Source organism: Rhamphochromis longiceps, linkage group LG12, assembly GCF_057381845.1.
Source record: "Rhamphochromis longiceps isolate RC_006_pf linkage group LG12, R_longiceps_female_GT1.1, whole genome shotgun sequence".
Lineage (NCBI taxonomy): Eukaryota > Metazoa > Chordata > Actinopteri > Cichliformes > Cichlidae > Rhamphochromis > Rhamphochromis longiceps.
The window spans coordinates 1,490,484-1,503,464 of record NC_140568.1 but is presented as its reverse complement, the minus strand read 5'-3'; the positions used below and the strand labels follow the sequence as shown (position 1 = coordinate 1,503,464).

The following is a 12,981-nucleotide window of genomic DNA, read 5'->3' as shown; positions in this document are numbered from 1 at the left end:
TGCAGGAAGAAGCTCCTCCTCAGTCTCTCTGTGTTGGTCTTCAGGGAGCGGAATCGCTTTCCTGACCTCAGCAGAGAGAACAGTCTGTTGTTGGGATGGCTGAGGTCCTTCACCATCTTCCTGGCCTTGGTCCAGCACCGCCTGCTGTAGATTGAGTGCAGGTCAGGGAGCTCGGAGCGGATGGTGCGCTCAGCTGACCGCACAACCCTCTGTAGAGCTCGTCTGTCCTGCATGGTGCTGTTCCCGAACCAGGTTAAGATGTTTCCCGCCAGGATGCTCTCTATGGTGCACGAGTAAAAGTTCCTGAGCACCTTGGAGGGCAGTTGGAAGTCTCTCAAGCGTCTGAGGTGGTAGAGACGCTGTCGGGCCTTTTTCACCACGGTGTTGATGTGACAGGACCATGACAGGTCCTGCGTGATGTGAACTCCGAGGTATTTGAAGCTGTCCACTCTCTCCACTGGGCACTCGTTGATGACGGGGGTCTGGTAGTTCCTCTCCTGCTTAGTGCTGAAGTCCACTATCAGCTCCTTTGTCTTACTGACGTTTAGAAGGAGGTTGTTCCTCTGGCACCAGTTCTCCAGATTCCTAATCTCCTTCAGGTAGGCCGTCTCGTTGTTATCAGAGATCAGGCCCACCACGACGGTGTCGTCAGCAAACTTGATGATGGTGGTGGAGCTGGTAGTGGCCACACAGTCATATGTGTACAAAGAGTACAGCAGGGGGCTCAGAACACACCCCTGGGGGGCTCCAGTGCTGAGAGTGGTGGAGGCTGAGACATGTCCGCCCATCCTTACTGCCTGTGGTCTGCCAGTTAGGAAGTTGGAGATCCACTGACACATAGATGAGCTGAGTCCCAGATGCTCCAGCTTGGTGGTGAGTGTGGAGGGAATTATGGTGTTAAATGCAGAGCTGTAGTCTATGAAGAGCATTTTAACATAATTCCCCCTTCTAGTGTCCAAGTGAGTGAGTGATGTGTGGAGGAGATGAGAGATGGCGTCGTCTGTGGAACGATTTGGACGGTAAGCGAACTGTAGTGGGTCCAGTGTGTCTGGTAGTGAAGAAATGATGAAGTCTCTGACCAGGCGTTCAAAGCACTTCATCACTACTGAGGTGAGGGCTACAGGGCGATAGTCATTGAGAGAAGCAGGGTGGGGTTTCTTCGGGACAGGAACAATGATGGACTCTTTGAAGCATGTGGGGATCACCGACTGAGATAAAGAGATGTTGAATATCTCAGTGAACACAGGAGCTAGCTGGTACGCGCAGTCTCTGAGGATACGACCTGGGATGCCATATGAATATGATACAAGTATGGCAACGCGGTGGTGTGGTCAGCACTGTTGCCTCACAGTAAGAAGGTCCTGAGTGCTCTCTGATGCTGTAGGAACAGGGCTTTTATTTTAAACGCACATACAGTGCAGGCATATATAGAGCGGTGTTACAGTTATGTCAAAATCTACACAGATGCATCAAAGAAGACAGGCGAGCAAAGCGGGATATATTTATTGTTCCTGAGTTTCATGTCAAAGTAAGGAAAGGGATCGGTGACAGTTTATTAGTGCACAGAAATCGTTTCAGTTCTGTCAGCTGTCCAGTGGACTGAAGACGCAAGACCAGTAAGATCAGTGATATGTTCACACTCATCATTGGCTAGTTTACAAGACAGTGACTCAGACAGCAGGTCAGACATTCTGATAGAGATTCAGCAAACACTGTACAGAGTCAACGACATGGAGCTCAGAGTCACCACCTTATGGGTACCATGGGTATCAGTGGATTGGTTATCAGTGTTAGCAGGACAGAGATTAAGAGCAGAACACAGCAGAAAATGGAAGAAAGATGTCAAAAGTAATGGGAGGAAAACACGTTTTACTGTCAGAAATATGATGCTGAAAGAAGGCAGCTGATCCAGAAGCTCGGTGATATGGAAGTGGAGATGGACTCGAGTATTATCAGGCCATATTTAGTTTAAGACGAACTCATTCTCCACACCGGCAGGGGGCGGTAATACACCATTTTGCTGTTTGCCAACCGCCAACAAATGACGAAAAAGAAAGAAAGCCGCAGATAAGGAAGGAACAACGTTGGCTGTCAACACACCGGGACTGTTACCATGCGTCTGCTCTGTAAGACACCGCGGATTTACTCACACGTGTGTCAGCTCAACCTGCTGACGCAGCAGAGGAAGAAGCATCTGTGGAACCAGGTACGAGCTGCGTCCATGGCTGAACATGATGCTAATGGTAGATACGAGCCACACTCACAGTGACCTTTATGTCCACTGTAGTTCTGGAGATTATCTCACCTCCCGGGGCTTCGTCCGTTCATTAACCGCACGCTGCATCCCCCCTGCCGGCCGTCGCACAGCGTAAGTTCAGCTTTTACTCGCTGGTGATTAGTTTAAACTGAACATACTTAATGACGGGTTGTAGTTGTCACCGAGCTTCTCGACCATCTCCAGTTTATCTACAAATGTTCGGTCTGGTTTTTACAGAGACGGCACACACACACACACACACACACACACACACACACACACACACACACACTATGTGACAAATCAATATGAACTGTATCAAATTTAGGCCTGTTTAAACTCTCCGTCCTGACTGAGGAGTTGTTCAAATATTATTACTTCTATAGTTGAGTATTATTACAGATATTGACTGTTTGATGGTGTAGCGGCTATCGGAGCCTTTTCCTGGACCTGTTGAGCACGAAATAAATACTGTTGCTGACCCTGCAGCAGAGCTTTAATGTCTGCTCTGGCTCAGCACCAGTGTCGGCTGCACAGGCCTGATGTTTGGTTTCATGATGACGTCGTACATTATCCTCTTTCATAACTGCCACAGTCTCAGTGCAGATCAAACAGACACGCGTCCCCTTGAGTTCTTTGAAGAAACATTCACTCTCCCACCGTGTCTGAAATTTTCTGCACTCACTCTTCTACTTTTCGCTTCTTTGGTTCTGACCTGTTTAGTAACTTGGGGTACATTTCTTCTGTGATTGTCGTTTTTGGTGGAGCAACTGACTTGATCAACAGCAGCTCCCCCTGGTGTTAAAACTAAGAAGTGCAATACACTCAGGCAAAAGTTGAAGTGCGGCCTTATTCTATTCTATTTATGAAATTACTTGCGGGCCAATTAAAAATGGACCGCGGGCCGGAGTTTGGACATCCCTGCTATAAACCATATTAATGGAAAATTCAGCTTAAATGAGTAATGTTGTAACACAATAAACATCCTCTTTATTGCATGAGTGTGTTGCATCTGTTTGCAACAAGCCTGTGAAATACTGGGAGAATATATTCTGGAAAGATGACACCAAAGTTGAACTCTGCCACAGGCTCAGCCAATCACCTGACCCGAATCCAACTGGAAAACCTATGGAAAGACCTGATGCTCAGAGTTCATAGAAGGGCCCACAGAACCTTTGAAGAAGTAAACAAAGTTTACGGTTAGAATTAGCTTATGTCTCAGTCCAAAATCAGGGAGTGCCTTGCACCTCCAAATTCAACACTTTATTAAGGATAAAGTGCGTGTCACAAATGTTTCACATCGAGTGATTTCATCATCTGTCTTCAAATGGGAAAACAAACTGTAACTTTCAAAGTTGGCCATAAATACTCTATAAGGTGCATACATGTCAGAAACCAGCTGAGCATGAAGGAGAAGAGTAATTAAACAAGTTTGTTGGTGTTTTTCTATTTCAGTGGTTCGGGAGCAGAATTAATGGCTGCAGGTGGAGCAAAACCATCTACCTGAATTCACAGAGCCAGAAAAAAGTCACCCTCGTGCATGTAAGGTAGGGCTACCACAAACGATTATTTTGATAGTCGACTAATCAGATCATCATCCATTGGACGTAAAACTACAGCTTATTGCACCAGCAGCATCTGCTCTTATATAACTATCATTAGCTTACAGCTTTAAGTGTTTAAGGTCTGTGCTAACTAAAAATAAAGACAAGATGATAGTTTATTAAATTTTAATGAAATTTGCAGATTGTTTCGGTGAAGTTTAATGAACTCCTTGCTATCTAAAATATAACAGGACACTGGAGTATATTCCGAGCATCTCACACTTCTGATAATCAGCTGTCTGCTTGACGTTTATTCAGCTGTGTAAAAACTATAACTTTAATCTCAGCCAAACTGATTTACTCAGGAACAAATAAAATACTAAAGAAAGCCAAACAATAACATTTTAAGTTATCTAAGTGACTCATATATATTTAACCTGAGTAGCGAAAGACGGCGGTGGGTTTGAAAACGATTTGCGGGGAGTCCGGTGTTCTCACGGCGCTAGTGACCTAGCCCCCGGCTCGCTAACGAGCTAGTGGGTAACAGATGTCTCCGAAAACGTCGGAGCGCTTTTGAAAATATGTGGTGTCCTGATAAACTGAGCAGATATTTGAGGTTTACACAGCTACATTCTCGCCTGAAAATATGTTAAACGTTTATTTTGTGACCCAGAAAGAATAATAAGAGTAATATTAAAACTAACTAGCTGCCGCCATTGTTAGAAACTGCGCTGGGCCGCGCTATGAATTCTGGGACGCTGCTTCTTCTTCTTCGGGGTTTAACGGCAGCTGGCATCCTTGTACATGCAGTGCTGCCATCTTCTGTTTCAGTCCGTTATTACACTCTTAAATCCTGCCACTTATTCCTGCGTCTTTTGTGATCTTACAAAGCTTCAAACGACGCGTCGACTATTAAATCAGTCGTCGACGATTTTGATAGTCGACGTAATCGTGACTAGTCGACAAATCGTGGCAGCCCTAATGTAAGGTAACCAATATTTTGGTTTTTGTTTTTCTCCTTAAGCATTGCTTAAGCTTTGACTACTTGAACTCATTTATAACTTTGTGTCATTCTCCAAAAGTGAACTGTCTGCGGCAGCATATGAGAAGCTGGCCGATGAGACATTGGACGCTCTGGCTGATTACTTTGAAGACCTCACAGATGAAGCTTTTACTGGGGCCGACTATGATGTTCTCCTCTCTGTAAGTCTATGGATGTTGTAAAGGTTGCTAACTGTGAAGTGAACTTTAATGGTAGCTGTAATAAATGATGGCAGAATGATCTAAATGCTTATTTACAGAAACTAAATGATGAACATACAATTACACTGAGGCTGCCACAAACACTATTGTATTGTACCATATTTATTTGACAAGGTTTTAGCTGTTAAAATGAAGTAGATTTGATTTAGTTATTAAATATAAATCAAACCAAAAGCAACACCAGTTTATTCAGTATAGTGTTAATATCTGAATGAGGCCCCGGGGCCACTTTGTAGTGGAAAGGTTGGGCCCCGAGGTAAAAAAGGTTAAGAACCCCCATCTTGTCATCTGGGCTTTCAGTGATCAGTGTTGAGGTGATTGATGTGTCCATCTAATCATAATGTTTGATATCCCCATCCCTCACTCATCTCCTAAACAAACCCACACCGCCTCTTTTCTGCAGCCTATGACGTCTGAAATCTCCTTTAACCACCTTTGAATGAAACCTCTCCTTGTCGCTGTAACCGTGATGAGCTGCTTGCATGCTTTAGTTCAGCTTGTACCAACAATGCACAGACTGCATCAATTAGAAACTCAGCCTTGGGTAAATAAAGTCCCTCGTGCTGTCAAGCAGAATGAAAATGGAAGAAAGCTCAGCGTTGTGTTTAGAGATTGTCTGAATAACTATCAGGCAGAACGAGTAAATGAATTTTATTACAAAGAAGTCTGGGAATCCTAAAGTCCTGTCCAACACAATCAGCTCTGTCCTGCATCCCACCACGTCTGAGACCGCCGCACACACCTGTGAGGATTTTAAAGGTTCTTCACTGGAAAAATGAATCCTATCAGAGAACGTCTTCTGCTCCCGTCCCCAGAGCCTTCTGAACCACCTACGTGTTCCTCCTTTCTCACCTACTTCAAACCAGTCTCATTATCCCATCTTACTGATATAGTAATGCACATGACACTTGCCCTGTGAAAGTGTTACCTACACCATTTCTCAGAGAAGACAGTCGTCATCACGTTTCTAACATCCTTTGTTAGCAGCAGCGTCTGAAATGGAACTGTTCCTCTTCTAAACAAGCTGCTGGTTTGGACCCGTCAGTTCTGTCATTTTCAGATACTGTTCTGGATACATTCAGTCTGGCTTCAGAGCAACACAGTCTGCTCTACTGAAGGTGCTCAATGCTTTCGGCTGCTTTAATTCTTCTAGACCCGAGTGCAGCGTTTGACACAGTTGATCACACAATCCTATTAAACCATTTGAAGACGTGCGTCGGCATTCGAGGCCCTGCTGTAAGATGGTTTGCCTCTTGAGAGCAGAACATACTCTGAGATGCTGGGTAACACGTGTTACCCTGCTACACTCGCTTGTGGAGTTCCTGTTTTATTCTCCCTTTACTTGCTCCCATCAGGCTTCATTTCTCAGAAAACACAGAATTTCTTATTACTGTAATGCAGACGATACATCGTTGTATCTCTGTCTAAACCCAGGCGTTGATAGCACATCGGGTAAATTGCTACAGTCATTTTAAGCTTTTCAGTCATAGTCACCAAAATCAAACAGAAAGGGATTGAAACAATTTACGTTTATTGCGATAAACTTTACATACATGTTAAATAAAATTAAGATTAGTTATATTCCATGTAGATGTTTGGTCAAAATTGCTTTGTTAACGGATGAAAGCAGAATCGTTTTCTTCTGTTTCTTGTTTGACAGAGTGGTGTTCTGACAGTGAAGCTGGGTGGAGACCACGGCACCTATGTGATCAACAAACAGGCGCCAAACAAACAAATCTGGCTTTCTTCTCCTACCAGGTGAGACTCGAGCTTTGTAGCACTTCATGGTAATATGAGTAACTGGAACCCAACAATGTCTCTGTTCAGTTTACACAGTTCTGTCAACATTTTCCACTCAGCTGTTTTGTTTTTCCTAAGATGCCAATAAGTGACTTATGTGTTACCAACATAACCAATCTGGTCAGCTTTAAGTAATAAATCGCTTGATTGATTAACGCAGACATGCAAATATTTCATTATTGTGGTGATTAAATCCTGTATTTTGACGCTCTGGTTGCTAATTGTTAGTACGTGCACTCACAGTTCACCACATTCATGTGTCATTTATTTCCTTTGCAATGTCTGGTTTTCCTGACATTTCCATTCACACAAACACAACAGGTGACTACATTAAGCACAGTAGAAACCGTTTGGCCCTTCTCAGCAGCAGCAGCTGAACAGAATTACCTTTGACCTTAAATAACCCCGCCCCTGCCTCTTGCACAATCACGCCACCTATAAGCAAAAGTCCTGTCCATTTTCTCCGTCACCACCTGTTAGTTGTAGCTCTCTTGCACATCAGCCAATAGTGCCGACCTCTCTTCTTCTACACAGCAAAATCCCCACTGTGAAATTGACACTGAGTGTTAAAGTTAACACTAGAAACGTGTCTGTATGTGTCCACACTTGAGTTTAAATGAGCACTTTTCAACGTGTTATATTTTTAACACTGACCTAGTGTTTATGACACTAACACTGAGCAGTGTCAACAATATTCTACACTGTGTGTAGGGCTGTTCGATATAACGATATATATCGGATGACGATATAAAAACGTCTGTCGTTTGTTTCTTGGTGTCGCAAAATAAACTTTTTATCATCATTTTGATGGTCACTGTAGAGTTTCTTAAAGTTGTCCCTTTCTCTTATATTTAAAAAACCACACTACAGACGGACGAAGGACTACGCGTTGTCGTTAGCAACAACGACGCTATCCGCTTGTTTATTTTCCACATGGACCTTTCACAATAAAGCTGAAGAGCCTGTTGAGATTTTCAAAATAAACTGAATCACGTGAAATAGTATGCAGAGTGTTTACGGTTTCAACTTACGTAGCACTCGACTGCAGCTACACGACGCCCAGCTGGAAACACTTCACGCAAGTTCAGCTGCCCGAGATTCACAGAATTGACAGAAAATGTAAATTTTTGTGATAAATATCGTTGTCGGGACGATAGATGTCTTATATCGGGATATGAGAGTTCGGTCATATCGCACAGCCCTAGTTTTAAGTGTTAAAAGATTAGCACTGATTAGTGTTGGTAGTACTTTACACTAAACCTGGTGTTTAATTTAACACTGAACAGCACTGATTTTCTAACACCAGTGTCATCACTGCCAGATAACAATGAACTCGCATTCATCTCTGACATCTCTACCACTGCAATTAAACGTATTTACAACCACTGTACCCACCACAGCCATCAATGACAAACACCCATTAAAAATGTAAGAGATTAATTTACAAAAATGTATTCAAACAGTAAATCATCCAGTTTGTTTCCAATCCATCCTCAATACTAAATGCATTTAAGTGATCATTGTAATACATTGTTGAGACCTTAAAAGTCAGAAGATAAGCATTATTAGTGTAACTGTTAGAGATGCAATCTTCTTTTCAACATCAGAACAAAATACATCCCGACTTGATATAAGATAAGATAAGATAACCTTTATTAGTCCCACACGTGGGAAATTTGTTTTGTCACAGCAGGAAGTGGACAGTGCAAAAGTTATGAGGCAAAAATTAGAATACAATAAGAATAAATACAGTACACAACTGTACAGAATAGAATAAAATAAAATACTATATACAGTAGAATAAGATAACCTTTATTAGTCCCACACGTGGGATATTCTATTGTTCTGTCTCTGCATACATCAAAACCGAGAACATGGATTCAGCTATTTTCCATTTTTGCTCACATTGTATTAAGACATTAAAATGGTTTTTCAAGTTGATCCAGACGGACAACATGGTGGTGACATAGTATCTGTAGACAAGCAGAAGAAGACGGCCGTAGTGATCGATGTAGCGATACCGAATGACAGCAACATCAGGAAGAAGGAACAGAAGCTGGAGAAGTACCAAGGGCTCAGAGAAGAGCTGGAGAAGATGTGGAGGCTGAAGGTAACGGTGGTCCCAGTGGTAATCGGAACAGTTGGTGCCATGATCCCCATACTGGGCCAGTGGCTCCAGCAGATCCCAGGAACAACATCTAAGATCTCCTTCCAGAAGAGCGCAGTCCTGGGAACAGCTAAGATACTGCGCAGCACCTTTGTTGTGGAAGTTTTCCATTAAATAAAGCCTGCAGACGAGCGGTGAGCTGCAGCTAACATTCTTTAATCAAACACACAAAGAACAGACAACCAGGCTTGGTGGAGAGCCTGCATGACCGCAGGGTCAGCAGAGTCTCCCTGAGCCCAGCATGGCTCTCAGTTAAAAACCTTCTCCAGGAACAAAAGGCAGTGCACAGCTGCTTCACACCATAAGGTTCACACTCCCTTGCTGCCTCCCAGAGTCCTCGAAGAGACAAAAGACTCTTCCTGTGGAGTTGTCTGCTTCCCCCAACTTCCTTACTACACCCCCACCATTTGTCTTACTGTATGAGTGTGAGACATGTGAATCCAGTGGCACCAAGGCATCATACAACAAAATAATGTGATTAATACAGAAGTAAAAGAAATTCCTATACAATCCCACCCTTTGATTCTTAAATCAAGAATCACATTAAAACCAGAATTTCTCTCCTGACATTCTGTTCATCACATCAACATTATTGTTCACTTAAAGGAGTTTCACACTGTGTATCCTCACTTCACTGTTCTCCCACCACCCTTTGTTCATCTTTAATCATCCCCACAATCTAAGCTCTCACATGCACAATGAAGTTGTGCATTGTCTCTTAAAACTTCCAGGGCCTCTCCCCTGGAGTAGCTTCACTCCAGGCCTGTAACCCTGTCATAAGAAAAAAAGACATTAGCCAGCAGTGTGTCCTGCTGTAAATCACACGATCAACCCTCTGCTGTGGAAAAAGTGATGTGGATGTTAGCGCAGCGCATCTGTATGCACACTTTCTCACAGTGACCTCTGCACTGTAAACAATACAAGGTCATGAATAAGACACTGCTGGTAAATTCACAGACACAGAAAGTGGCATTTAAGAGGTTAAGTCAGCACGGCCCAAAAGCCCATGCAACCTGCTGCTGTCACCTTTCTGCTCCTGTAAAAAGAAACATACAAACATCCACCCTTTGGTCAGGTCAAGGTGGAGGTGCAATCTTGCATACTGGTGTCAACTCAGTCAAGCTTTTGTCAGTCCAGTCAGTCCCCATTTGTTATTTGCTGACAGTAGAACCTCTCGTGACGCAATAAGTTTCTACTGCCAGCAATGACGCCATTTCAAAAAAGAAAGAAGATTTAGACTGGATCACCTCGCTGAGTCCTTTTTGGCAGGGACTTGTTTTCTGATTGTCCCAAATAAGTGGCTTCCTCCTGAGCCCATTTTCATTTTGGAGAAGCTCACTTGCGATTGATCAACATGTCGTGTAGTGCTTTCGATCCCGATCTTGCAGGCCTACTTGAAAAAGAGAAAATTGCCAAACAAAAAAGCTCAGTGCACTGTTAAAATCAAAAACAATATGAAGGCCTAGTTTTAGAAGTTGTCTAAGCGTACTCTCTTAGAATGATAGATCAAAACTGGCAGGTTCAAAGTGGTACCAAAAGAAAATGCATCAATAAATCCCCAAAACTTTCATCCACCAGTCACACCTCACACAACAGCAATATCCTATTAGATGATGAGTTTTTTCCATGTACCCAGATGTGCATCATGATAAGACCTCCCCCACACATCAGGAACAAGAACCTCAATCTATTAGTCTCCACTCATCTGACCCCCTGCAGCACTCTGTTCACCCCTGCAATGGTTCAATCATTTTTGCCCAATATAATACTAGTTCACTAGTCTGTGCATCACTTCTTAACCTGCTAAGTGAACCGGACAAGATGATGGTAACAGAAACGCTTAAAATACTGTTTGATCTTCATGAGCTTCATTGCATGTGTGTTTGTGTTAGTAGGATTAATGCTTTTTTCTGTTTGTGTAATTTTTGTGTACCTCTCCTCTTTGCGGTGCTCCAGACACTTTTCAATTCTCCACGTAAGGCAGTCGTTCTTTCTTCCCAGTTTCATAAACCCAAATTTCATTCCCACACTAAAACAGCTTCCTCCATGTCCTCCCTGCTCCTTCCACTGTGGTCTCATCTCCTTGCAGCAGTCCAGTGAGAGTCCGTTGTCTTTCAGTTTTGTCCTGTTTTCCACTGTCTCATTTTGCCATTTTGCTCCAAAAGTGGTAAATGTCCAACTCAGGCAGTCTTTCAAAGGTCCATTCACACACAGTGAAGGTGCAGCTCGTTGGAAATGCACATCCATCCATCCAGTCGTGATGATGCCATTTTTCTCCTTGCTGCCGCTGTCTGGCACAGCTGCTGCTGCTGGACCTTTTCTTCACTGCTGTGAGCTCTTGAGGTCCATCTCGTTGTTCTGGAACTGCATTTCTGGTCTTCAGGGAGAGATTTTGGAGCTTGTGTTCTCAGGGTGACAAACACATGGAAGTTAAGCTGTAAAATAATTCAGCCAAAACTTGGCTGGAGTGTTTCTAATGATGTTAACCTATAATGTTCTTCCGACTGCTGCACGTGGAAAATTGATCCGGGTCTGCTCTTCACCTGCAAGTGACGCACTGAGACACAAAACCCTAATTTTATTGCTTATTTTCATCAACAATTCTAGTGTGTGTGTGTGTGTGTGTGTGTGTGTGTGTGTGTGTGTGTGTGTGTGTGTGTGTGTGTGTGTGTTGGCCTGCAGTACCAGCTTCTCCCGCTAGTTGGAAACAGCTTTCACACACATTTCTACACTCCTCTTTTTTTGTTTGTTTGTTTTCCTTGTTTTTTGTTCCCCATTTTCAACATTTGACCCTGTTTTTCACTCTTTTTACACGCACACATCAACCTATTAACTCGTTCAACATTTCTTTTCCTTTCTCCACAACTCACACAGCCATTCTCTGCCATCTTACACACCACACATTTACTCAGTTCTTACCATACAGTCACGTATTGAGTTTTGTCTCTGGCCGCCTGGTGAAGGCCTGCCGCTCTACTGGATCCAGTTTCCCATTACTACACGAGGCGTCCCCCGTGAGGTTCCTTGCCTTCTACGGACCAAGGAACGAACACCGCCACTCTGCGCACTGTAGTACGCAGAAATGGACTCCGACAGTGTACCCGAACAGCTGTCCTGTGACGTACTTGGACCGAACACAGGTCTGGGCCGGCGTCTCCCCAACAGCGCGCACGAGCCAATGTTCTTGTGATGGACCGTACCCAACACAAGCCTGGGGCCTCAAACCGCCAGGATTTTCCCTCCGGAGACTCGAACTCCAGAGTCAGCCAGCGTTCCCCCCTCAGCCAGACAAAATTTATATATATTTCTCTGTTGACAAACTGGTATAATAAGAATCTGTTATAAGTCAGTATAGAGTAATGTTACTTCCCTCTTCCTTTCTTCTCTTGTGCTTACAGCGGACCCAAGCGCTACGGCTGGACAGGTGAACGCTGGGTATATACTCATGATGGCATCAGCCTTCACCAGCTGCTTTCTAAGGAGTTTTCCATTATCTTTAATAAGAACATTGACCTGTGTGGCTTGCCCTATTCCTAAAACCCTGTTAAATGCTTGGAGTATTCACAGACTCAGTGACTCACATCTGAATTTCTGTGCAGCATACACACCATCTGTTAAAGTAAATAATGAAGTTCTGTATGAAATGCTGTTTCTGTTGCATTCTTCATTCTTCAGCTGAATGACGTCTTGAAGTCTTGTAAGAGTTCAGTAGTTGTGGTCAGTGTGGCCACTGGAATCCAATTCTGTGAGTTTTTCAATGAAAGTAATTAAATGCTTTACCTGTCACTTCTGTCTGTGAACATGTCTTTGTAGAGTCTCAGTCATCCAGGTCATCTGAAAAGCATCTGGAGTTTCTAAACGCATCGTTTTCTCTCCGTTTTGGCCTCCCGTCCACACTGAGACGGTGTTTTCCCCGAAAACGCAGCGTTTGGAAAACGCTCTCGAAAACG

The 12,981-nt window shown here is 43.5% G+C and overlaps 1 protein-coding gene across 2 annotated transcripts; it reads left to right on the top strand.

The window, feature by feature from the left end:
* The first annotated feature begins 2,041 nt into the window (after positions 1–2,041).
* fxn (frataxin) lies at positions 2,042–12,836 on the top strand. Of its 2 annotated transcripts, XM_085424298.1 has the most exons (6): positions 2,042–2,206; positions 2,288–2,368; positions 3,713–3,804; positions 4,884–5,004; positions 6,725–6,822; positions 12,430–12,835. In XM_085424298.1, the coding sequence occupies exons 1-6, from the start codon at positions 2,114–2,116 to the stop codon at positions 12,566–12,568; spliced, it is 624 nt and encodes a 207-aa protein (XP_085280424.1). In that variant the 5' UTR covers positions 2,042–2,113; the 3' UTR covers positions 12,569–12,835. The 2 variants fall into 2 exon arrangements, with proteins under 2 accessions (XP_085280424.1, XP_085280425.1); XM_085424299.1 differs by lacking the exon at positions 2,288–2,368 and having other exon boundaries at positions 12,430–12,836.
* The last annotated feature ends 145 nt before the right edge of the window (positions 12,837–12,981 follow it).